At 42.5% G+C, this 25,729-nt stretch overlaps 1 protein-coding gene across 3 annotated transcripts in view; it reads right to left on the reverse strand.

Moving 5' to 3' along the window:
• Window positions 1–25,729, reverse strand: part of LOC118232716 (oxidation resistance protein 1-like) — a 105,492-nt gene that overhangs the window by 38,731 nt on the left and 41,032 nt on the right. The window contains exon 1 of one of the 3 annotated variants that reach the window (XM_035427771.1): window positions 9,041–9,353. The exons of the other annotated variants lie outside the window; for them this stretch is intronic. Within the exon in view, the coding sequence (XP_035283662.1) occupies window positions 9,041–9,194 (154 nt within the window). The 5' untranslated portion in view covers window positions 9,195–9,353. Of the gene's footprint in view, window positions 1–9,040; window positions 9,354–25,729 lie in introns of those variants that run through there. 3 annotated transcript variants of the gene reach the window in all.

Below are 25,729 nucleotides of genomic sequence, written 5' to 3' on the forward strand. Positions count from 1 at the left end.
GTAAAAACACGCAGCTTCCTCTATCCCCAAACCCTCAAATCCCCAAACCCGGGGCGACATAGCTCAGGAGGTAAGACCGATTGTCTGGCAGTCGGAGGGTTGCCGGTTCAAACCCCGCCCTGGGAATGTCGAAGTGTCCTTGAGCAAGACACCTAACCCCTAACCCCTAACTCTCTGCTCTGAGAGGCATCAATTGTAAAGCGCTTGGGATAAAAGCGCTATATAAATGCAGTCCACCCATTCAATGTGTGTATTTACATGTGCTGCTACCAGCTGAGTATGTCCATGGGCGTCATGAGGCAAAAATGACTATTTCTCAGGTTTAATAATTAAATGGAGAATAGTGTGCACAAAAATGTATAGCCAGATGTAAACATTCAAAACAAACAGCTTCATTAAAAGCTGATCAAAGGTTTCATAATGTACATATCTACTTGGTCAATTCATGAGATGGAATGGGTATTTAGGCCTCGACATTTGCATGCAATTTAGACCAACAATTAGAGAGATTTTTCCCCCTTTGCAAACAGATTGCTGAGTTCAGCAATCAATAAAACTAACTTTCCAAACTGAGCTTACGAAAGAGTGTAACACACATGTTTACTGATAAGTCAAAGTTAAGGACAAATTGAATACAGGCCATTGTCTTTCTGAGACTGCTTTTTCTGAGATTGCAAATAGTTTCACAATGTGTGCAATTTATTCAATATGAACAAAACGTAAGGTAAGCTAATTACAGAAGGCTAGCATGCCGATTCCCTAAGCTGAACAATGACAGAAAACAAGCGAAACAGAACAGACTTTAATTTACCATCCCCAGCACAAACACGTACCACACACACACCCCCCCGGCAGTAAGGGTGGCAGGACCAGGTGCAACACCCTCAGTCCGTACGGCATTATGCCGTCCCGGGGAAGCGAGCAGCGCCACAGGAGCTTGCGGGGCCGGGCGCAAGGAAAAGGGGAACTGAACAAGGACGTCTGTGTGACGGGGTCCGGCCGCTCCCGCCCAGCGGCCCCCGTAACCCCCGTAACCCGCCTCATGACTCAGCGCTGCGGCCAGGACAAACGCTCCTTTCAGCTCCCTACTGAGCGCGCTCAGAAACGCGCGGCATGCGACGGGTCCTTCGGCTCGGCCGCTAACGATATCACTCCCCACAGAGAGGACTGTTTTAATCCCGAAAATGACACACGGACACTGAAAGAGAGGATTTATTATTAATGTGGCTGGCTTCTCAATGAAAGATTTCAGCACCGTGGCAGGGGGTGAAGCTAGTGTCAGAGGATTTTGTTGATTGTTTACAGTAAATGTAGCTGACTGAATGTTGTGAGCCATCGTGTCAGAAACGCAATGGCGGCAACAAAATCATATGAAATATGTCGGTATTTGGGACTGAAACGATATAAGAAGAGGTTAAACTACCAGCCTTCCAACCCCAAAGCAGAAAAAGAATCCGTTGTTTCACTGGAGGCTCACAAAGATTCTAAAGGAAACTGATACAAAATACCAGGAGCAATCCGACTCATCCGTAACAGCTCTCTCAGACCTGCTGACAGCATGGGGTTGTTATGGTCAGGAAGAAAAAAAAAACCTGACAGGCAGCTTTGCTCAAAGCAAACACCGCAATCCAATCAGTGAAGTCTCCAAACAACCCCTAAGATCAATGGGACGCAATGTGCTCGTAACCTAGAAGCACCTATCAGGGCAGTGACAGAGCCTAGACCGCACGGAGACCAGAACGGGCACGCGTCGCTTGCATGATGAAAGCAGGCCTCGTCTTCATAGCACTGGATGAGAGCAGCAGCTCCACAAACAAACTGCCTCTTAATAAAGCGCCCCTTTCTAATGAGGAAATTCATGTCCCCTAGGACCCAATTTTCCAACACCCCCACCTGATGGCAACTCTGAGTGGTATCACCTCAGCCTCATCTACCATCTGAAGTGACAAACTGTTAGGGACTTCCTGTAAACAGAACGCAAGCTCGTACTGAATTACCTTGGTGATTTCCTTTTCTACGCAAAGAAAAACAAAATGAATTTGCAGGCGCAAAGTTTGCACTGAGCTCAGGTCAAATTCCACCTTTTGTGCGGACTGACCTCAAAGACAACTGCATAAAGAAAAATGACTGAAATGCTAGGATCCTCCGTCGACATCTGTGCTGGTTAACGGTGAACATTTTTGTTCCCATGGGAACAAAAAAGAAAAAAACCCTCACTGTTGGGCAACACAAATCTTGTTACCTAATAACAGGCATAGTTGCGTAACGCAAAATTTCACAGCCAATGTAGTCCAAGGACATTACTCACTTGGTTCATCATTCATTCGTCGGTTGCATTTACAGCATAATAACAGCACGTAGAGAAGTGTACTCCATCGATCCTGCTTTCAGTTTTCTCTGGCCTTCTCCTCCCAGGTCAGTGCCGCGAAGCCTTAAATATAAGCACGCTTGTGGGCCAAACTTGCAGCAGAAAAAAAGTACGCATGCACGCAAATGACCCGTACCAATACCTCGTGTGTAAGGACAGATCTCGAAGATGTCCTTCCTTCTGAAAGAGCTCCCATAAAATGTTGGTGGAAGAACTCTTTTTTGGGGTAATCACTTGTCAGGCCACTCTTTGGTGGCCAGATCGCAACTGTGAGAATAAGTCACTGTGACACAGACATGGTTTTGCAATTCCTGAAACATGTTTCTTCACTGCAAGACCAGTGGGTAGTCATTAGATCTGGAAACAGGCACATCTCTACTTTGTCTCAACACAGCAATTTGGGCAACTACTGTCAATTCTACAGCAAAGCCATTCCTTTAGACAGAGAGGATTAAAGGCTAGCGCACATAGGTTTGCATCACTCCACAGAGATCCCATATAGTGGTGCCTTCAGAATTCACACGCGCAAGTCATTTATCTTCATTCTGCACTAAACTGATCTGCCATTGCTCATCTATTTAATCCATTTTAATTAGCGGCGTGACCTTGCACAAGCTGGTGTGATGCAACTCACAATTAAGCCTGTTCCTCTAAAATGCTTGCACCATGACTGTATCCAGAACCACACCCCACTCCCTGCAATGGCACATAAGAATAATTTAAAAGTCAAACAACACAGAAATGTGTTGGTGTCAGATAAGGGTGTTTGTTGAGGTTATATAACAAAGTTGGCTGAGGTTCCACATTGAGGCTCTGTGGGTAGACAGGTAGCAAGACACACAGAGTGTGCAGCCATGAATCCCCGTCTAACGTTCAAATCCCTCATATTACGCAACATTAAATGAAGAAGAAAGGAAAAATTAAAACACTATGGAGAAAGAACATATGCCACACTACACCATACCATGCCCAGAGTTTGGTTGGCAGAAGACTGAAATGACAGTTTGTAAAAAAGAGTTTACTTGAAAATAAAACATAAAAGTTAAAGGAGTTCACCGCAAAACTGTGACGACAGGGTTTTACCCTAAATGACAAATTCATCAACAACTTTTGGAAGGGAAGCATTGAAAAGATGTTCTGCTCTCAAGAAAAAAAAAATGTACAAGACCGTTTCTTTTCATTAAACATGATTTACTGTAGGTAGCACAGCCCCCCAGGTTATTTTTAGACCCCCCCCCCACAATTTTCATGACTTCAAAGAGCCAATGAGGCATTCTGTGCAGATGCATTATGAAGACGCACGCGGAATGGTGGTATGGGAATCTTCAGCAAGGCACATTTGGTCAGCAACAACTGCACTCTGGGGAATCTGAGGCCAGGGACAGCTATGACATAACACAGGGAGAGACAGTTCAACGCACTGTCCTAAATCTAATGTCATAACACAGCAATGCTGTATTTCCGCGTGCACGCACATTTACTGTAATTCAAAATTAACTCACCCTTAACCCTGGGGGGTATTTTTTTAGTAGATGTGGTTGTACAGTCTAAAAAATAGCTTGATGAATGGGAACAGGCTTGGTGCTGTGAGGCAATTGCTGTTAGATAGTGTAAATTTAATTTCTTCACACACACAGTGCACATTGGTGATTTCCAAAATTGATAAATGTGTTGACTGCAACTCTTGCAGATATTCTTACATCTCTGTGGGGGAACCTGGTTATAAAATAAAAAAAGTTTACATAAAATGAGACATACTGGCAACTGAACCTTCCCCACAGGGCAATGAGTTCTGGTGCGTCAACGGGAAGAATTAGGCTAATGCAGCAGACATGCTGAGACATACATTCTGTTCTGTTCTGTTTCTGCTCTGAATAATAGCATCACATGAGGTAAACAGGGTTATATGTTTACTTCCTGAAATGACTGACTCCAGTCCTGGAGGGATGTAGTCTCTGCTGATTTTTTGTGATTTCCTTTCAATCAGCAGCCAAACTAGGCTTTGGAAACAGTTTTAGATCCCTGATTAAAGGATATTTCTTCCTTGGTTCAATTCAGGTTAATGAAAACTGGCTACATCTTCATGTTTTTCAGCCGCATTTAATTTTTTTGCCAGCCTTCTCAGAAAACATGATTTTCCTGAATCATGTCTTTCACAGGGGTACAAAATAAAGAGGTGTACTGCGAATGCGATGGGATCACATGCATGCCATCCATTAAGACCTATACTGACATACAAAAATGGCCTCCCAAGGCATATTTAAATGTGTCTAAAGGTCTACGATGCCCCGCAACGTCTCCGCAAATGTCTCCTCTTCCTGGGAAATTACATAAATGTCATAGCATGACGTCGCTGGCGTTCCATGGACCTTTTGGAACATGCAGACTTCTCTTCTTGCTTACCCTCTCCATCTGTCTAAGTAATGGCCAGAAATGTAACTGTTACCTGCTAGCCTGATGTAGCTAATTGCATCAGGCTACATGGCTAAATGAACTAGCCAAATTTTAAAGATATTCAAATGGCAAGCTGAATACAGAATATTAAGCCAAACATTTCGCAAAGCTACTGACTTTGGCTATGCATTTCTAGGCTGTCTGTGTCTGCCTAGAAATGCATAGTGTCTGTACTTTTACAGTTTTTTTTATTAAACAAATTTTATAGTAAAAACATTTTAAAATGTGTTGTATTGACAGTTTTTCCGAGCCCTCACTTCAATTTGATTTGAGTGATCTTTTTTAGCTGTTCGTTTGCAAGTGCAAAATTTTTTTGGACCTGGAAATTTACTACCACAAAAAACATCAATTCTGTGATTGACAAAGGCCCTGGACTGCATTCAGAATCTCTGCTGAATGGACTGCAGTTCCAAGCATCACATCTGATGGGGAAGACCTTGTGGTGTTAAAAGATTTTCTCACAGAACCGCTGGCTCAGTCACTCTCCCTCATTAACGCTTATTCCAGGTCAATTATTCAGCCTCAGGTCCTGTCACCAGCTCCACGGGTGTTACTGACTGCACAATGTCTCCAAATTAAAGCTAATTCCAAATCAACTAGTCAGCCTGGAAGTAGTTCCGGCATCAGGACCCCTGGGGCTCACCCAATCTCTCTGAAGGAATCTGTAGTGAAACACATGGATATTCCAATTGTTAGGCTACATCACAGAAGGTCTACTCCAGAATTATTTAAGTAGATCTTGATGTAAATGCCAGCCAAATCTATCCAAAGACCATCAGCCCTTAACTGCATGCACGGGAATCAGCCGTTTAACCCCCCCAAACCCTCCTGAATTTCATCCATACACATGAACAAATTATTGATCTACTGAAAGATTCATGTTCATGCCTCTCAAACAGTTAGCATAATTACACTGCACCTGATGTGACTGTGGTATGTTGGCCTCACCTCTTAGACGAGATGGCTGCTCAGAGCTCCTTGTCTGTGAACTCCTCACCCCTAACCTATTTCCATTCATAATACAATAAAATTTTTCTTCTGCCTCCCTTTTTTCTCAGTCCTTCCTACCTCTATAAAAAAAACACTGCAAAGCAAACACACTGCAAACTCATAGCCTATTTCCATATTGCCATACACTGTGAAATGGCAGTCATTTTGGTGGCTTTGATTGTAGGAGAATGACACTAAAGCGTGGGCCTGTCTCCTGAGCTCCAGCACTGAGGGTCTGCACCCCAGTGTCGGGCAGGCTGAATGACCCCCAGGTTGAAGGGCATCAATTGTCATCCTTACCAGTACTTCTCATATTGCAGCAAAAATCAATACAATGGAAGCAGCTAAGGGAAACACACACTCTGTGCTCTCTCTCTCTGCCCCCGTCAAGTTAAAGAAGAGCATCAGTGCATTGTTAGCCCCTGCACAGAATCTTTACATAGATTTCCAACATCTTCCACTTAGCCATCCAGCTGCATTGTTAGAACCTGCCAGACATTTTAACACAGCAGTCTCTGCAGAAGGGAAAGTGGAAGAAACAGGGAAAAATTGACAGCTATTTAAATGTCTGAATGACTAACTAGCACATGGGAATGAAACCTGACAATTCAATGAGGATTCTGCATGTGGAAACATCAAGTGTTCTATTAATCAGTGGTTATGAATAAGACGGCTCATCTATAAAGCCTAGCCTATATATAATTTTACAGAGCAGATGATTCAAAAAAACGGCAAAGCAAAACACTGCAATTATTCATATATTCCAGGTGGCCATTCCCATATATATTTCAAGGGTAAACGTGTGACATTGATGTTTAGCCTAGCCAAGCTTCATTCGCCGATATCGAACATAGGAAATGCGCTGACCTCACGCGCTCTGGATTGCCATTTGAACGTTAATAGCTGTCACTACAAGACAGTGGAAATCAATTGTGGTCCAGCGCGTGTAGGGTCAGAGGCCGTAACTGTAAAAGCGTTTCTGAACTTCAAAACCTTTGGCAAAATGAACTTTGGGCTGACAGCAAAGGAAAATCCAATCACTTTATAAATCAAACAATGATCGTTTGATTGGCACTTACGGTGTTATACCGTCTTGACGTCTGGTTTTGTTATAGCCTACTTTGTGCACAGATTTTTGTTACTAATACATTTCTTCTTATTTAGCGGTATTTAGTTCAGCTTTCCACAATCACTTAGTATCAGCAATCACGGTGCTGTGAAAATATTCCCTCTGCTTATTCAGTATTTTGATTGGAAGAATGGTGGCGTGGGAAAGATTTGATCTTCAGGAAAGTATACCAGAGCACATCAGGAGGACTGAAAAATGTCTAATGAAATAGTGGATTTTTTATGGCAACTGGTTTTTTATTTTATTTTAATCTATGGCCATGAAAAGAAACAGTGTTATGTAAAAGGTGTTAAAAGCTAAACTATTTTTTTTATTTGTTAGTTTTTATTTTATTGTTGAGGGCCAAAAGTTGAATGGAAAGGAATAAGATTATCTGGCCATAATGACTATGAAGGCATTTGTTTTTTGTCTTGTTAAACTAGCTGTTTATGTATTAAAGTTCAATAACATAGTTGCATGGTTGTGGACGCATTTGTCAACTATTCAAACAGCCAATATAGCACATTAATATTCCATATATGTACAATCGCTGTTCACAATACGTTAATTTAAGGCTAAACTGGTATTTTAATCACAATACTTATGTTAATTTCCGGAAATAAATTTTTCGATTGTCCCCTCTACTATCAGATATCATAGTGTATTCGTTGACAACTAGCTAGCTAACATTGACGTTAGCTGGCATATTGATAGGATTACCGTTACCGTTCTTTCCAACCGCTGTGAGTCACTGACTTTAGCTGACGTTGTCATAAAATTTTTCCCGACCGTCCCACCCGGTTCATACGCCAATGTGCTAATTACATTGAATCGAGAAAACCAACCACTTTATCATGTTTTATAACAGTTAATACTTTTCATTCATCATGATGATAAAGTTTTTTTTTTTGGGGGGGGGGGGGTGTTACAACCCCCCATCTCCCCCGTAATTTACGACCATGATTCGAGGTGTGAACAGAAGGATGGGATGGGAACTAATTGGATGGGATTTTAAAAATCTGCGGGTTTTGAAACCCACAGGGGAATTTTTAATCAATCCCAGCCCGAAGGCATTGTTATCAATGCAGACTTTATTAAGCAAGATAGGCTACTATTTCAGCACTTATAGCAGACTGTTGAAAGCAGCTCCCACCCCCTGCCTTTTACTTTCAACATTGAGGTCCGGCTAAAACGCAGTCCTAGTCGCGTCAACTCGGGGAAATTGGCGATAATCTTAAAACATAAATCAATGAATAAATAGATAAACAAGGGTATTTAGTTAGTAAACTAGTCAGGGGCAGCAATGTCAATGTTAAGGTTTATCAACCAGAAACCTACAAGCAATAAACCCCCTACAATGTTGTTCCTGCTCCCCATCTGACTCCATCACATGGTAGTCATAAGCATGATAGGCTATGATAACTACTTTTTCTAAGTTTTGTTTTACCAGAACTGGTCATTAGATTTATAACATGATTTTGGTTATTCTAGTTGTATTCGACTGCATGCAAACCAAACCAAAGTTAAAACAGGTTGAACGTCTGCATACGGATTCTGGTGTTAAAACAGCTTGGCGCCTTCACTGTCATGACGTTTACTCAAAGTAAACATGCAACAACGTGATTTTATGTTCCGATAAAACACGGCGAGATCAGCTTCTAAAAGACGTAGCCTATACTGTACTCCAAACGCAGTGGAGTTTCTTTTTAGCTTCTGGAATGCAGCCAGCGCAGCTGTACACTATCAGCTCGAACACAGCAAGTGCACCAGTTTCGCTCCACCCCAAAACAAAGTTATCAATGTTCACGGTATTACTAACCCCCCTACCAAGTCAAGTGGGTGTAGTTGATTCGTTACGACACTAAATAAATAAAGTCAAATCCAGCTTTAATCAAATTCAATGCATAGGCAACTTCCAGTCCATGACAGCATTCTTCCTTCAAAATGAACGGATAATTTAAAGTTCTATTCGTTCTATTCGTAACGAGAAAACACCTGGACGTAAACCACGGTAATTACCCCATGCATGTAATTACCCCATGTATATAGCCATCTAGCTGCAACATCTGTCAGTGCATTAAAGCAACTATCCAGCTAAATTTTTTACATTACATGCAGACCTGTCTCTCGTTTTGCATTGCTGTACTCCGATGGTTCCGTTTCGTCCCCGTAGGAATCTTTGAAGACAACTCGTGTCGGTGATGTAGGGGAGATCGGACTGGAAACTCCGTCAGACTGCGAGTTCTTCCTCGATAGAGCCAGAATGAAATCCATGCTGGTTTTTATTTCTTTAAAAGAGCAGAACTAGATTAATTGACCTTTTTATGAAGAAAAGTACAAGAAATTGCCAGGCCGTCCGCTACTCCATTGCACCCGGTTATGGGAAGACCTGGGAGTGTCATCGAACAGGAACTCAATAAAAGACAAGTGTTTAAAAAAAAAAAAAAAAAAAAAAAAAGAACTTGCCGCGTGAAAGTACTGCCACTGGATGTTGCAAGCTTGAACAAGCGTGACCGTCGAAATATCGCCTCCAGTTTTCTCCCATGTTAGCACGCAACAGATTAAGAAGCCGAATTTTAATCCTATATTGTGAACTCTGGTAATTGAATTAGGCTATTATTGATGCATCGGCTTTAAATATGTCTGTCCTATTTTATAATATATAATTTTCAATGGATATATACTTTAAATAGGCTATACGACTTTTAGACGGTATGTGAAGGTTAAATGTACACGTTTGTGTTTAGTTCATTGCAGCAGAGGAATGTCATTGATTCTTTTAAGACGAATATTGTATTCTGGATAGTAAACACAGAACATAACGTGGATGAATAGAGTGCTAACGTCCAGCCATAGCAGTAATAAAGTAATGGCTATTAAATTCCTTTTAATGGCCAGATATTAATATCCTTATGTCGCCCTAATAGACCAATTAGCAAGCCTTCGACAGAGACAGCTGCAAGTAACGGATAGTGCTCACAGACCGTTCTTTCACAAACTGTCAGAGCGATTGTCTTCATTAAGTAAAGTTACTGTTCGTAAATTTGTGAAGATTTGAACAGTTAATACCGAAGGAAGGTGGTTATAGTACAGAGACTGTACTGTAACTAGATGAGAGGTTAATGATATATGCAAACACAGACCATCTTAATATAATGAACAAATTATCAGGAACTGTGTATCCTGTGCAATGACTGAGTACAGTGCATAGCAGAATCGGCATCTAAGCTTAAACAGCAACACATTACCCATATTTATCAGGATAGACCAGAGACTGTAAAAAATATGGACAAAGCCACTGTGGCGTCACCCATTGCCTCTCCGTGGGTCTCTAAAACACGTTTTGAAGCTCAAAGGCGGGCGCGGCCATTTTCTTGATTTGGAGCCAAAACCATAGAGTTAAGCGGTCTTGTGATTTTTACAATGTGATTGACAGTCCGGTGCGGAAAAGCTCATCAACCTGAACGAACGATTGCAGAACGAACTTGAGGCTAGCTGACTGTCTGCCGTTATGTTTTAAAATATATTATCAAATGTTTACGGAGTTTAATTTCCATCCGTGACTGTACTGTGTAATGTAATCACGTTATATGTATGACATTAATAATACAATTATGTCCAGTTATCTTCAATTTATGTTTCTCAGCAAAACGAATATGCTTAGCTAGCATATCAGCTTGCCAGTGAGCTAGGTAGGCTATCCGTGGTTAGCTCACGCATTAGCAATATGAACCACAGGGGAAGAACATCGACTACACTGATGGTCAATCAATCAGAGATGTGTAGGCTACTGGTGATTTGACTAGGCTAATTTTCATATACCTGTCTGGTAGACCTGCTGTTAACCGAGCAAGTTATCGTCGTAGGTTTTCGCCACAGTCAGTTAATGAGCCAGTAACTGCTACTAGCTACTCCATCACCGTTTGTGGTGTTCACTTGCTGGGTGACGCTAGCTGACCGATCGTTCGCAAGTCACTTTCTACCGAATAAAAATTAACACTGTCAGCGGTGATTAACAAATCTACCAAGTATTTTAATAACTGATCTGCAGGCGTGTAAATATGACAACGCAATTTGTACAGCAAGTTTTCCACCTGGTGCATGAAGACAAAAATAATGTACATTGAATTTCTAATTATTATTAGGCTATATTTTTTCTTGTAAATCATCAAAACCAATGGAGAAAAGCCAATATACGCAAGGAGCCCCCAGGACCGATTCTGAGAACCACTGTCTTAAATGCTCTTGTCGGTCTCTTAAATGTTAAAAAACATGTTCCTTTCTAAATGCCTTATATGTCTTACAAAGATGGTTAATTTCGTTAAATTGTGTGTGTGTGATTTCATCGTGTGTTGTATGTTATTCAGCAAATAAACCTTAAGACTCTTAATTCGCTTCGTGAAACTGAAAATTTTGCAATGTTTATCCCAAAATCGGGATTATAGTAGCTTTGCCACATGCATGAAGCATGGCCCAGGTAGACATTTACGGAATGTACACGACTGAGAAGCCGTCAAACACGTTTGGCAGATTGAATATTTAGGGTTAGCTAGCTAGTCAAATAGCTTGGTAGCCGAAGTTGCGAAGTTTTAGCATAGGCTACTGGACTACCAAATATAGCAAGCTGATTACGCTTTCTGCCAACGAATTATTTGGTTAAGTAGGCTAAAGGAAATAGTAAAAATGACTCGCCTACCGAAAAACTTCAGAGGATGATTATTTTATGGTAGTCTACTGCAGCTGTAAATAGCACACGCCATAATGAAATCACTACGAAATGGGATGCCTGCATTTTCTAACTTCGCACAGGTGGACCATGGTCGGAGCCACAATGTCAAGGCCAAGAGGCGCCACCTCCCACCCCAGTGACCATAGACTGCAGCCCCTACTGTAGCTTGGTATTCCGCAGTAATCAGGAAGTGACGCAAACTGTACCTCATTGGTCCACAACAAATATTATAACAGTGCTCAAATGACACAATAAATCATGAAATCGACCCATGGACAGTCATAAGACGAATAAAATACACATATTGTGACTATTTGTACTCATGAGAAAAAATTATTGACTTTGTATTTTGACCGCATTTGTACCGTAGACTTACATGGAAACCGGATATGAAAACACCTATACTGGAGCCAACCGTAGTGGCGCTAGTGAGCAACCAGGAACAACAAGACCAGAAAATGAGCTTCAAAAACGAAGTCTGGTTTTGGCCGCTTGGTCCAGTCCAGTTTTTAAAAAAAAAATCCAGTCCAGGTTTTTCCCCCCCCCCGAGTCCAGTCCAGTTTTTTTCAAAAATCCAGTCCAGGTTTTTTTTGGGAGTCCAGTCCAGTTTTTAAAAAAAAATCCAGTCCAGGTTTTTTTCCCCCGAGTCCAGTCCAGTTTTTTTCAAAAATCCAGTCCAGGTTTTTTTTTGGAGTCCAGTCCAGTTTTTTTTCAAAAATCCAGTCCAGGTTTTTTTTTTCTCGAGTCCAGTCCAGTTTTTCAAAAATCCAGTCCAGGTTTTTTTTTTTTTTTGAGTCCAGTCCAGTTTTTTTCAAAAATCCAGTCCAGGTTTTTTTTTGGAGTCCAGTCCAGTTTTAAAAAAAAATCCAGTCCAGGTTTTTTTTGGGAGTCCAGTCCAGTTTTTTTTCAAAAATCCAGTCCAGGTTTTTTTTTTTTTTTGAGTCCAGTCCAGTTTTTTTCAAAAATCCAGTCCAGGTTTTTTTTTTGGAGTCCAGTCCAGTTTTTTTTCAAAAATCCAGTCCAGGTTTTTTTTCCGAGTCCAGTCCAGTTTTTAAAAAAAAATCCAGTCCAGGTTTTTTTTTTGGAGTCCAGTCCAGTTTTTTTTCAAAAATCCAGTCCAGGTTTTTTTTTTTTGAGTCCATTCCAGTTTTTAAAAAAAACTCCAGTCCAGGTTTTTTTTTGTTTTTTTTTTGAGTCCAGTCCAGAGACTGTAAAAAATAGGGATAGACGCAGATATGCATTGTCTGGAAGCACTGGTGCAGTGATGTGCCCTACGGTCCCAGCAGTAATCCAGATCATGTGACTGGTGATTGATTTCACCTATGAGTGTTGCACTTTATACAGGACTATACTGGCCATAGGATTGTACAGCACAATCACGCTATACAGACTTCTCCGGCCAGTCAGGCTCTCATGTCTGATTGAGCCAGCTGCACACTGTAAAAAGTACCTTCAAGTACCTGATCTGCTACAACAGCTGGTGGACAGATCAGCTGGTGCACAGCAGAGTGAAAGGAAGAAATATGGATGCACGCATTTAGGAAGCACAAACTAATCTTTAACCTCCTGAACTGAAACAATTTTGCATGGGTTGGGCTTACAATGTCAACTGAGCATTAAAATGAAGGTTGTAAGGTTGTAAACTCGTTCACAGAGCAGTAAATGCATAAGAATGAAAAGAAATCAGAAGAAAAATGAAAAGATATATACTTGTCTATGAAGCAATTCAGAATATCTAATTTCTTAAACTTTCATCCCATTTTTTATAATCTCAGATGCATTTACAGATGCATATTTATTAATTCATATTCATATTCTTATATTCATGACTACTACAGCCACTGAGATATTTTCCTGACAAACTTTGCTGGAACAGAGCAAATAAATATGGATTGTGTATGTGACTGTACAAGGTTATAAAGGATAGGACAAATAAGGGAAAATGTAAACTCAAAAGGTTTTTTTACAGTAGCAAACTGAGTCAGACATATGTATTTTTATATATTTTTTAAACTGCATTTTATGATCTCCAATTAACCTTGTGTTTCCTGTTTTATCATCTGACTAACTGAAGAATTAAATGTTTTTGTTTTTTTTTGCTAATTTGATCCAAATCCAGAGTACATGTTGTGCCCCATCTACTGGCGATTTATGAACATTACAGCCATGCAGTATGCACGGGTCCCTCTTCCTGCCGGGGCAAGCAATCAATACGCAGTATACTTTTCATTTCCATATTCAAGATACCACATCATGGAGTAATATTCATTTTAAAAATAAATAGAGATATACAATGTGTCAGTAGGCCCATGGCAACAAATCTGCCAATAATCTGCCAGCATCATCAAATAAAAACATTCAAAGGGCACAATAACATAAACAGCCTCTCAGTACAACCCACACAGTGCAGAAGCATCCGGAGAATGGTAGAGGGAGGTGCTGATAAAACGAGCAACAGCTGCCCCCTCCCCCAAACTCTCTTCTCTGTGACCTTGAGCGTGAGCCCACTATTACAGAAGCCAGCCAAAAGGGGCAGTGATTGCTCTCAAATGGGCACAGAGCCACCACCTGAGCCTCAGTGAACATTAATATGCCAGGTCCTCTAGAATGCAACCTGTCCGCCTGTCATCGAATCATTAATCAGTTCTTGGCAGGGCATCTTTTACATAAGGTGAAAAATTACTTAAAGGGGCATACCTGTCTGGAGCAAACATGCAAACTGTAATAGTTACGCCCTCGGATCAACTCCAAAACATGTGGGAGGTGCGTTTGGCCAGGATTCTCACTTAGCAGTGCAAAGTAGGACATGGCATTTTTCAGGGAGGGAGGGTTTTGGCTGATAGGGTAACCCCCACCTCCTTGCATCAGAGTGACTCTTACTAGGTGCCTGCAGTCTCTCTGAGTCAGCAGACTGGACTGCAGAGTGAACAGAAGTGGTCCGTGGGCTGTAGGGGGTTTGGGGGACGCACATGCGAGTATGTGCCTTCCTGGACTGCATGCTGGACAGATGGAGCGTTGTGACTGGCCTGGGAGCTGAACTCCAAATCCCAAATCCAAATGAAACTTGAAAAAGGGGTGAAAAATAAGTATAAAAATATAAATGAATGAACTTCTTTGATTTCTGAACCTCCCGTACACTGTGGAGGGAATGTAGGTGAAATGGCATTATCAGCCCAGAGTCAACATTTACGGAGTCGATGGGTCCCTGTGAACCACTGCAACAGAAGTTATAAAGTCAATCTTTAGCCGGCAAATTACTAGCATGCTGCACAACGCACTGCACAGTAGTCTTTTCGGCGATCAATCCACCAGTAAAGAGAGGATAAATCTGGTCATTTCATTTGTCATCTCATTCCTAGTTGCAGACTGCTTCTTCGTAATCGATAACACTAAAACTGCCCTCTGCGTCATAATCCGGGGACAAATCAATTGAACTGGCCGAGTACAATACAGAGTGTAATACATAATGAGATACCTCTTTAAGGTACAAGGTTGCAGGGTTAACACACTATTTAAAATGTGCACTGGCTCATTAGAATTCTATTCAGTTCTGGTTCTACATTTGCAGTGTCTCCAAGTTTTACCCCATTTGAGGTTCCTGAGGTGTTTCCCTCACCACCAGGATAAAATCAGCCAGAGATTAAACACTTGTGGACCACTGAGCAGATTGATAATATGTTCCTGACCTTGGCAGGTATGACACGCCTCCTATAGTTTCCAAGGGCTAGTTTAAATAACGTAGGGTGAAAACAGCCATTGGCATCCACCTGTGATTAAAAACCCAACGGAGACCAATCAACTCCGAGAGTTTAAGTCATCAGCAGTCACCAAGGCATAAGCCGTGCCTGGCTTGTTGAGCAGCTTGCTGATTGGCTGAAAATTATGCTGAAGATTTGTTTTTGTCTGATCTGGTGACAAACAGAAGCTAGCTAGGTCCCATATGCCCCAGTAAATGAAAACTCCTTTGTTATACAAAACTAAGAAACCTAGCCAAAATCTTTCCTGCACCACGACATGAGAATCATAACAGTAACAATGAGCAATTACCATTCTCTCTCTCACTCTCTCTCTCTCTCACACACACACTCACAGAAACGCACACACGTGCACACAGAAATAAATTATCTGCATATTTCACATTTACTTCAGCCATTTTATATATATTACATGTAAAATATTTATATATGTTTGCATATAAAATTAGTCCGATATCACATAAACGCAGCCAGTAAAAATGAATCAGCCAGGCTGATGCACCTGAGAGTGAACAATGAAGCGTGGTTTCCATAATAATTTCACGATGTGCTGCTTTCCGTCTTCCTATCAATTCAGCGAAATAAGTGGATTGGGAATGGTTCCATTGGTGAAATGTAATCAACAGCAGTGCACATTAATGTTTATTATGTACAAATGAAAATTGAATCTGAATTACTGACAGAGGCTTGCCGGAGGGTGATAAAGCCAGGCTGCACCTCACAGCCGTTTGAAGGCGTTTAGTTTCCCTCCTGACAGCTGTGGAGGGATTCAAAAAAAGCAGGACTCAAAACTCCCTTTCCACTGGTGCTGGGCGGAGGACACTATTCTCTTTTGCATTTTGCCAATACATGTGAAAAAATGAGGAAGACTTCCTCACTAGTTAAAAATCACTGTCATCCTGCTGTTGCAGAGGTGTGTGAATAATGACAAGCGTTACTTAAATTTCCAAGTTAAGGAAAAAATGTAATGTAGGAGCATGGACCAGTAATTGAATAGGGAATTAATAGGTAATTTGTTCTCTGGCTGAAAGTGAATTTGACTGGGAGATCTTCTGTAAAGCTGGCAGTATACTCAGTAAGAAGAAAGAACTTCAGGATTGAGAACCACCGGCGAACATGTCCACGAACACCGTTGTCGGTATACTCAGTGAGAAAACCGCTCCGTTTAGTGTCACTCCACGCCGCTGGGGCGTGAATAATTATGAGGCAGCTATTATCCAGGGCTGGAATCTCGCCCAGACCTCGCGGCTACACCATGGATGTATAAAGAGAAGGGCTACGCGAGATCACAACACAAAACAAAAAGTTTAAAGTGTTTAAAGTGGCTTTAGTAAATCTAGCTATGCAAAACTACAGAAGAGAGATTGGCGTTGACTCTCCGTACATTAGCATGTGAAGTCTTCCCTCTGAACTCTCAACCATGACGTAACCAACCATGTGCTATTTGGACCAAAAGCTGAGAGGGGGAGGTTGGAGAACAAGAAAGACATTTGCAAAAACTTCTCCCTGGAGGCCGTCGCACACTGCACCATGAGAACACACAACACCGCATCTTTTTGTTCTTCAGTTGTTCTCATTGCGTCTTTTTGCTCAAAAAGTTCTACTTCTTACAAAGTATACTGCCTACTTAATGTATGCCTACTATGTACTCCATGAACCGACCAGAGCAGGATGGGTTCCCACGTTGAATCTTGTTCCTTCAGAGGTTTCTTTCTATCTGCGATAGGGAGCTTTTCCTTGCCACCATTGCTTTAGGGTCCATTGCTCCTCAGGGGGTTTAGGCCAGGGTTGTCTGTGAAGCGTATTGTGACAATTGTTTGTGAAATGTGCTATATAAATACATCTTGATATGATTTAATATGGCACTACCTACTTTATCCTATTGACCTCAGAAGTTGTTATGCGAGTCAGCTGAGTTGGCTAAAATTAGGCAAAGGTGAGCCTTAGTAAGGCCTCGCCCAAAGCAGAACATCAGTGTCACTGACATCCCTCTCTCTACAAAAACTACTCTTTTAAAGCCCACCTCCTGTTGCCAGGCTTTAAAAAGTATCGGCAATAATTCCCTTTTTTACACTAAGCAGATTATCATACCAAATATTTGCCTGTTTGTCTTTTGCAACTGGAACACATTTCTGAATCCGTCCAGCACATCCCTCTCCTGCCGACACTATGCTGGTTTAGATGTGAAAGCTGCGCAGCATGATGTAAATAGAGCACTGAGGGGCCGGAGAGCGGAGGGTATTCCCCCGCGCTTCGGCAAGTAACTCCTGCGCGCGTGCCGAGAGGGGAGCGGTGCCTGAACCGCTGGCCGCTCGATTCTTCCAGGAGAACGAGGCAGATCGGTAGGGCGGGGCGCGGGGTGCAGGGGGGGTTGAGGGGCGTGACATGAAGTCAATAGCCCGGCGCATGAAGTCAATAGCCCGGCGGAACACCCGCACACTAATTCCAGTCAACGGCCCCGGCTTCTCCGCGCAGGAGGGGCCGTGTGACTGATCGCCCTGTCACATCCCGAGGCTTGCTTTCGGGAGCCTGGGCCGTTTCCGCTGTCAGGCCATCCACAAAAAGCACCTCTTTTTCACCCTCTGTGGGCGTCCTAGCTGGCTTGGGCGGTGGGGAAGGGGGGTGGAGGGGGGGTGTAACAGAGGTGGAAGGCGAGGTGGAGGAGGGAGGGTAGCAAGGGACTACAGAAAAGGGCTAATGGCTATTTGGTCCTAATGGCCATTGGCCTTTTCCAGGGACTATTTATACACGGTATGTATTTCTTTGTGATGGAACATCACTCGTGAGATTGTGATCGTTAGTGTCCAGGGACAGAGCGGTGAGGGTGTGCTCCTGTGAGCCTCCACTAGGGTAGCCTGACGGGCCAGCACGCCAGTCAAACGTGCGCGATCGAGCAGACATCAAACAAACAAACCAGGGGTGGAAGCCCTGACACAGAGCAGCTACAGGAGGCTTCTTTCATTCTAGAGAAGCTGTCACACAATCAATTTCCTTACTGTGTCACCTCCCCCCCCCCCTCACCTCCCGTATATTCACACACTATCAAGGGGACCTGCAAACATAAGCCACCAATTACAGGTGTGAACATTCATCTGAAAATGGCTGAAAATCAGATGTAAGAGGGGAAATCTTTTCTGTAACCAGAGCTACAGGTAAACAAACAAAAATCAGCAGCATATAATAGCCTGGTCCCTGCAGATGTACTGCACAGAGAGAGAGCGGTAGAGTAAGATGCCGTAGAAACACGGCAGTTTGCACATACAGTCTTTAGCTCAACTGGGAACAGTGGATCGTAAATAACGGGGCTGTTACTCTTTTCCTGTTTGTCTACTATTTTTGTTCCGCTTCCAGTGTCCTCGTGAGACGACAGCTGTTGGAAGTTTACCCAGAATTCTTTGCCCATGATTATGCATCTCCGCCGTCTTTCCTCATCCCTCTCCTGGGCACCCCAGTAACAAGCTGTCTCCCGGAGGTTGCCGTGACGCACAGCGGAGCGTGGGCAGGGATTGGCCAGCGCCGCTTGCTGCTGGGCAGTGACTGCCTTCTCACTGCGGGAGTTAATTAAGCAGCAGCAGGGGAGGGTTAATAGAGAAAGTGAGGATGGTTATCGGGGGGGGGGGGGGGGGGGGGGGGGCAGGGTAACAGGTCAACAAGTATTTTACACCTGTTAAAAACAGCACAGGCCTCTTCAACACTTTGTGAGAAACACCGTTATCCCAGTTTAAATTGAATTAGACGGTTTGGATGTACTGGAAATTAATCGTCAAAGCCCTAATGTGAATCTGAGTAAATTCATAAACATAATCTAAGAGCTAACACTAAATCAATTAGTTTTCACAGATGACTTCATAATGGAATTCTATAACTTAAAGTTGATGCTTGAATACTATGATCATCAAGAATTAATCAGCCAAGAGTTCCCAAAGCCAACATTTAGTAGGACATATCTTTTATGTAATGGGTATGTACATACCTAAACAACATTTATTGTTTATTCATGTCACGATCACTTATTCATATGTTCGCTACCTTTACCCTAATCTATACTATGCGAGAATTCAGCCACTTGCATAGTTGTCCTGCCGAGAAGATTCTTTTTTCCCTGCAGTAAAGTGAATCAATGCACAGGATTGCTGATGTCGGAGAGCTGCTTCCTCCTTATTTAGGATACACATAGGACCGAATCAATTCCTCCAACAGAATGGCCTGAATGCATCCAAAACTAAGAGGGGAGGCTGTCGAAATACTCAAGCTCTGACATTTATAATCAAAACCTTTTAAAGGACAGTGTACCTGTGGAATTATAAACTACAGTCACTCCTGCCTTGCCTTATATTGACATTATTACAACAGATAGTGGATGTACAGATATTTATTGTTTAGCTGTTTGAAACATTATTTTATATTGTGTAAATGCTTTAGTGACAAAATGTTTTTGTAAAATGTTTTCTAAAATGTAAGGAATTATTCAGCAGGGCATCTGAAATGGCTGACATGTCGTGTGGGAGTGAAAGATTCATTGCTTTAATTCAGGGATGCAGGTTAAGTTTAATCTATTAAGTTAAAGCAGGGACTCTCAGTACTGCATAGAGTGACAGTGTGAGCAGAGTGAAGAGAGAAACTGAGGCCATGTGGCAGAACTACAAAGGAAGGAATACAGCAAAGCAATATATGGTGATGAGGTTCATAAATGTACTGAAAAGGAACCCAATGTATACATATGGTCAGCCAGTTAATTAGCATTCTGGACAGTTCACTAATTACTGCATGCAGTTCAGTAGTCCCTCAGACTTTTGGCAGAGGAAGCCATGTCTGTAATTGGCCATTATTTTAAAAACACCAGTTCAAATGTCAATACACAATAATTTAATCACTAGCATACTGAAGAAGATAATTAAGTGAGGTTTATTTTTGTGAACCAACAAATTTCAGTTGCTCATGGATGTTAGTGGAAAACCTGCACAGAAAACCAGGCAGGCAGAACCACACACTGCTTTGAGTGCAGGGTATTTCACAAATCACTACTCTTAAAACTCTTCTTAGATTTTAAACAGCCCCTGAAAAAATAAAATAAATAAGTACAGGCACATTTAATTAAAAGGGAAAAAGGACAAAATGGTTTAGCACATTCAACTGAACTCAACATATCAGTTTAAGAGCACTCAGCAATGCAGTTTACATGCTTTGCGGTTTGGCCATTACGCTAAATGGGAAGTGCCTTTTTCAAAGCAGTGTTTCTTTTTATTACGCAAATAGCGTTCCCCTCTGTTTCAAGCAGAAATAGAGCAATTGAGAAGCACGGCACTTCAAAGCTTGCTTGGTCACAGCACTGTTTATCTATATTGTAAAGATCTAATTGTAATGGTTTTCAGTGCACTCTGCCTAGTATAATCTGGACTGCCATTGCAAATGGATATCTTATGACAGAAGCATTTTTCTTCTTATTGTTGCAGTCTTTTTTCTGCCCTTATATGCTTTCTGAGCATTATTCAATCTGTCAGCCCACAAAACAACTTTAACAGGAAGCTTAGGCAAAGTGCTGACTGATAACATTATTAATGTGCACAAACATGAGAGTTAATATCATCAGACAATTTTTAGCTCCAAGTTTCTCCAAACTTAAATCCCAACATAAGCCACAGAACCAATCCAAAAAGTAATAAATCGACAGCTAAACAATATACTTTGCTTCGGAGTAAAGTGCAATAGAACGCCTTATAAAAACAGCACAGAAAATGTGGTGGGTCAGGAGAATAATAATATACTATTATACATAAGTATATTTCAGATTGATTGGCCTGGTGGGTCACTATGCTGAGATCTAGTGCTTGAACAAGAATGACACTTTGCCCACCTTCCCAGTGGAAATCACGAGTACAGGTGTATGTGTACGTGTGAGAAATCTCCCCCCCCCGGGGTGAATGTGCATGCGGCTGGCTCAGAAGCCCCGCGGTTGGAGACAGGTCTCCTTCCGCAATGTCCCGGCGCTCAACTCAGCACAGGCGCAAACGTTGCTCCTGGCAACAGGGGCATGGCGGAGCCCGCACCTCCTCTCTGCAGATCCGTTCCGGCGGTAGCGAAGACGGGACTGTCACAGAATTAACCGCCGCCGCACTCCCCACTGAGCACTGAGGATCTGAAACTGCTGGTGTGGATGGCGCACCTTAGCCTCCGGTCATTATATTTGACATTGCCAGGGCTGTCCGCAGTCAGCGCATTTCCTCAAATGTACCTCAGCAGCCTGCTTTCAGTACCCTCTGGCGCAGCCTTTTTTGCAGGTAGCAGAGCTCTCTGAACCAAAGGACTCATTCTACCATGGTTTAAGTGCCGAGGGCGAAACACCATACACAGCGCTCATAAAAGTGTCTGCACACACACAGTCCTGAACACAAACCAGGAAAGGGAGAAAACATTCTCAGTGTGAACAGACTTTTCTTCTTTTTTTTTCTAACAGCTGGGGGCCTTGCAGATGGACAGTGGAAGGAATCAGAACAATTTCTGATCTTTTATTTTTTTTTTTACTGTGTCCGTTAGGGGTGCATCCAATTCTGTGTATGACCATATTTGGAAATGCACAGATAGTTTTGTATTAAGTTTTTTTTTCCTTTTGAAGTTGCCCCCCCTTTCTGATTCTGATTCAGATACAAATACAGATACTGTGGTCTCTGCACACCCCTAGAGTGAGGGCGAAGGGAAGACAATCCACACAGCAATTCCAATGGACACAGGCATGTCTCTGTTACAGTGGTGACAGCACTATTACCAGTGTGTCAGGATGTAACCAGACCACTGCTTACTTGGCTACTGCCATTGCATCCTTGAGCAAGGTAGGTGAAATTAAATTTTTCAGCAAATAAATAAAATGGAAAGAAAACACTGGATAAAGGTGTCAACTAAGCAAATAAACACAGTAACAGACAATATGTCTGTAAGAACAAAACTTTCCCTTCCTGAACTGCTGTTCAACCCACATTGGGAAAACCTTGAAGCAAGGACCACGTTGTGCCTGCAGTGATAACAGTAACTGCTGCCGACCGGTATTATTCTCTCCCGGCTGAGAGAGATTGCCAGATGTGGCTCTCAAGAAGAAAAAAGTCTCCTGACTTTGGTCCAACACTTTGTACAAACTGTCTGTGAAAGAAAAAACGGCAAAGACAGGCATTCCACCAGCTTTCCATTTTTCTTCTTTCCATCTATTGAACTGCTTTCTGATAATCCAAATACAACCATTTCTGCTCCTGAATACAAATGTTTAAATCCCATCTGTGAAGAACTACAGCAGCCTTCTTTAACTGCAAAACCAACCTCTGTAAATATACTCATGAAATAAAGATGAGCGCTGTAATTTACTGGCACCCATGTACAGACAGCCACCGTAATGCATGCAAATATTTGGGATAGCAATTTGGTCCTTATCTCAAGATGTCACTTGGATATGCAACATTATTCCGTGTCAAGTTCTTTCATCCTTACTTAGAACTAAAAGGCAAACATCACACAGTGAGCTACAGGGAAGTAAAACATTTAGAAAGCACGGACAAAAAAGGAATACTAATTGAACATCGCTAGCTTAGGGATTCGCTTACACCGAATCTGCAGCGTCCCACACTGTCACTCCAGGAACAGATCTACATTCCCCGGGAGAACATCCGGTCTCAGACGGTGATCGACCGCGCTGGTGTTCTCTGCAAGCGATTCCATTCACAGCATCCAGTGCCCTTGCCACCCATTAGGCTTTCGGTAAATGGAGATGGACCTTTGACGCCTGCAAATACACTGACCTCATCACTACTCCCCATCTATGTACAAATCCATCTAGATATCTATGCATGAGAAAGGTATATAAAGATTAGACACCTCAGTTAAGAATTTTGATATGACTGAAACTGACTTATAGTATTGTTATAGGGTGTGACAGGCCACTTCTCATGCAATCATGTCATGCATTCATGTCTTAAATTAATGAATTATGTATATATATGATTCACAAACAATGTGTATTGAACATGTTATATAGTACTTCATTGCTTCTACGTAGGACACTTGCTATAAAAGTTATTTACATAGTGAGTATTAAATATTGAAACAATATTTTAGTTCATTCCAAAACATACTGGAACAAAAAAAAGAGAGTGGAATTTATTCAGCTGTGGTCAAACACAGAGGAATGATTAAATGTGTGTGCACTGAGATTAAGCCCTGACAGTTCTGCAGTGCACAGAAGACCGTGTGTCTCAATAAACCAGCAAACCTGCAAAGTGAGCTGGACAACTGGAGACTTTGGGAGAACCTATTTGGGCACGTTACAATGGTCCTGCAATGTCAAAGACTGGTCCCAGTATGATACCATCCGTGTGCCTCCAGACAAACTCCATCCTGCACGTCATGCATCCTACATGGCTAGCACAATGTACAGCTACCAAAAAGTAACCAGTCGCTTTTATTAACTTGAATAGGGTCCTGATTCACTAGAGAACTTGCTATTGTAGGAGGTGGGGTATAACCCGCTGAATCAAGCCCTCTGTCCTTCGGTCATGCTAATGCCAGCTACTGTATGTCATTCCATTCACCACCATCACGATTCCATTCCAGTGCGGTGCTGGAGTACACTGACTGGGATAGTTCTAAGGCATTAACTTCATTGTGGGGGCCTGGTGGGTAAAAATGTGTATAATAAAAATTAGCAAAAAACAAGACCAGGTCAAAACCTAGTATATGGCTGGACCTAACACATGTGATCCGGCCGACCAATGGTGTAACTTCATAACTCGGCCGACCAATGGTGTAACTTCATCACTCACTCAGTCACTTAGTCAGTCACAGACATTCACATTTGTAGGGCTGGCCCCGCTGTTGCGGTCCAGCCAAAAAAGACCAATAGTGTCAGGTGGCAGAGCGTGTCAGGAGACAGTCTCCAGAGACTACCTTCAGAGAGTCTCTGAGTGAGAAGACATTGGCTTGCCAATCCATGCTCTGCCTTATTACGAGTAAACTGCCCAGCTTACTGAATGAACTGTCCGACACTCAGTTAATGCCAGTTCTGAGTATGTCCAGGTGTGAAGCACATGCACAGCAGAGCCACTGGGAAAAAAAGGTCAGTGCTCATCGACAGCAAAGGTGCAAAAAGACTGTCACAATCCATAGCCTTTTGTCTACAGAGGTCAGGTTTTTGGTGTTATTATGGGTTAGTTTCAACAACCCAATCAATCCTTATTTGTAAATACGTTCCCCTATTATGGATTTCCCAGTCAAAACTGTCAGCCTGTTGCTGCAATTTTGTCTGTTAGATTAGGAGGGCAGGACACCCGCAAGAAAGCGTAATGAGCATTCAATTTAAATCCAATACAAACAGACCGCAGGCTCACGATTATCCAGAGTCGTCACTATCCAGCACCGAGGCCAGGAACGGGGCCCATCGCCGCATCAGGAATCCATCTCCCAGCTGGATACTCCAAAGGCCGGGGCTAGCGCGTTTGCGACAACGGCGCAATCACACGCTGCTCCTTTCCAAGCTCCTTTGATGGAAATTGAGTGTGGCAATTCTGAGCCGGTGATCGCAGGCGGGGGGCACCTGGCTCATCTGATTAGAAAAACCCCGTCTGCAAACACATTTCACGGTTTAACGAGGGCGCAGCCGGACGCCGCGGAGACGGCACGGCTTGCCGCAGACAGCGCTCTCGGTTTTCCATCTCCGGCAATAAATTAGCATTCCCCGAGCGCCCTGGCGCACAGCACTGGGCGGGAGCGTGTTAGCCTTGCTGCCCCACGCCTAAGGGTACGGCAACACGGAGGACGCTGACCAAAACGATATTAAATATCCTTTTTCCATTACAAAGCAAAGCACTGGCTTATTACATTTGTGATTACATTCAGGGAATGGTGTAACGTGCCACTTGTTGTTAAATCAACGGACCGAATTTGCTTCAAGGTCAGTTTGTAGTAGGATAAGGGGTGTCTGAACGAATTACAACCACTCCGAAATTTAACTGACTTCTATCCAAATTGATACTGTTACTTGAGAGCTCAAAGAGGTCCATTACATTTGTACCAGAACCTGGCTGTTACAGGCCATCATTGATTTGGTCTCTCGTTTGTCTGATAAAAGAGAAGGAAGGTGAAGGAGTTATACGTCAAGTGAGTTCATCACAGGATTTGTTTTTAGCTGTAGATCCTCTGCATTGACTGAAACAGTAAACCGAGATTGATCCATTGAGCACCGTTCCTGGACTCACTGTCGATCCTAAATTATGCAAAATGACTATTTTGTAGATGTTGTACCAGACTGCTCAATTTTGAAGGGCAGGGGGCCAGTGTGGTACAAAAAG

Source organism: Anguilla anguilla, chromosome 8 (assembly GCF_013347855.1).
Source record: "Anguilla anguilla isolate fAngAng1 chromosome 8, fAngAng1.pri, whole genome shotgun sequence".
Taxonomy (NCBI): Eukaryota; Metazoa; Chordata; class Actinopteri; order Anguilliformes; family Anguillidae; genus Anguilla; species Anguilla anguilla.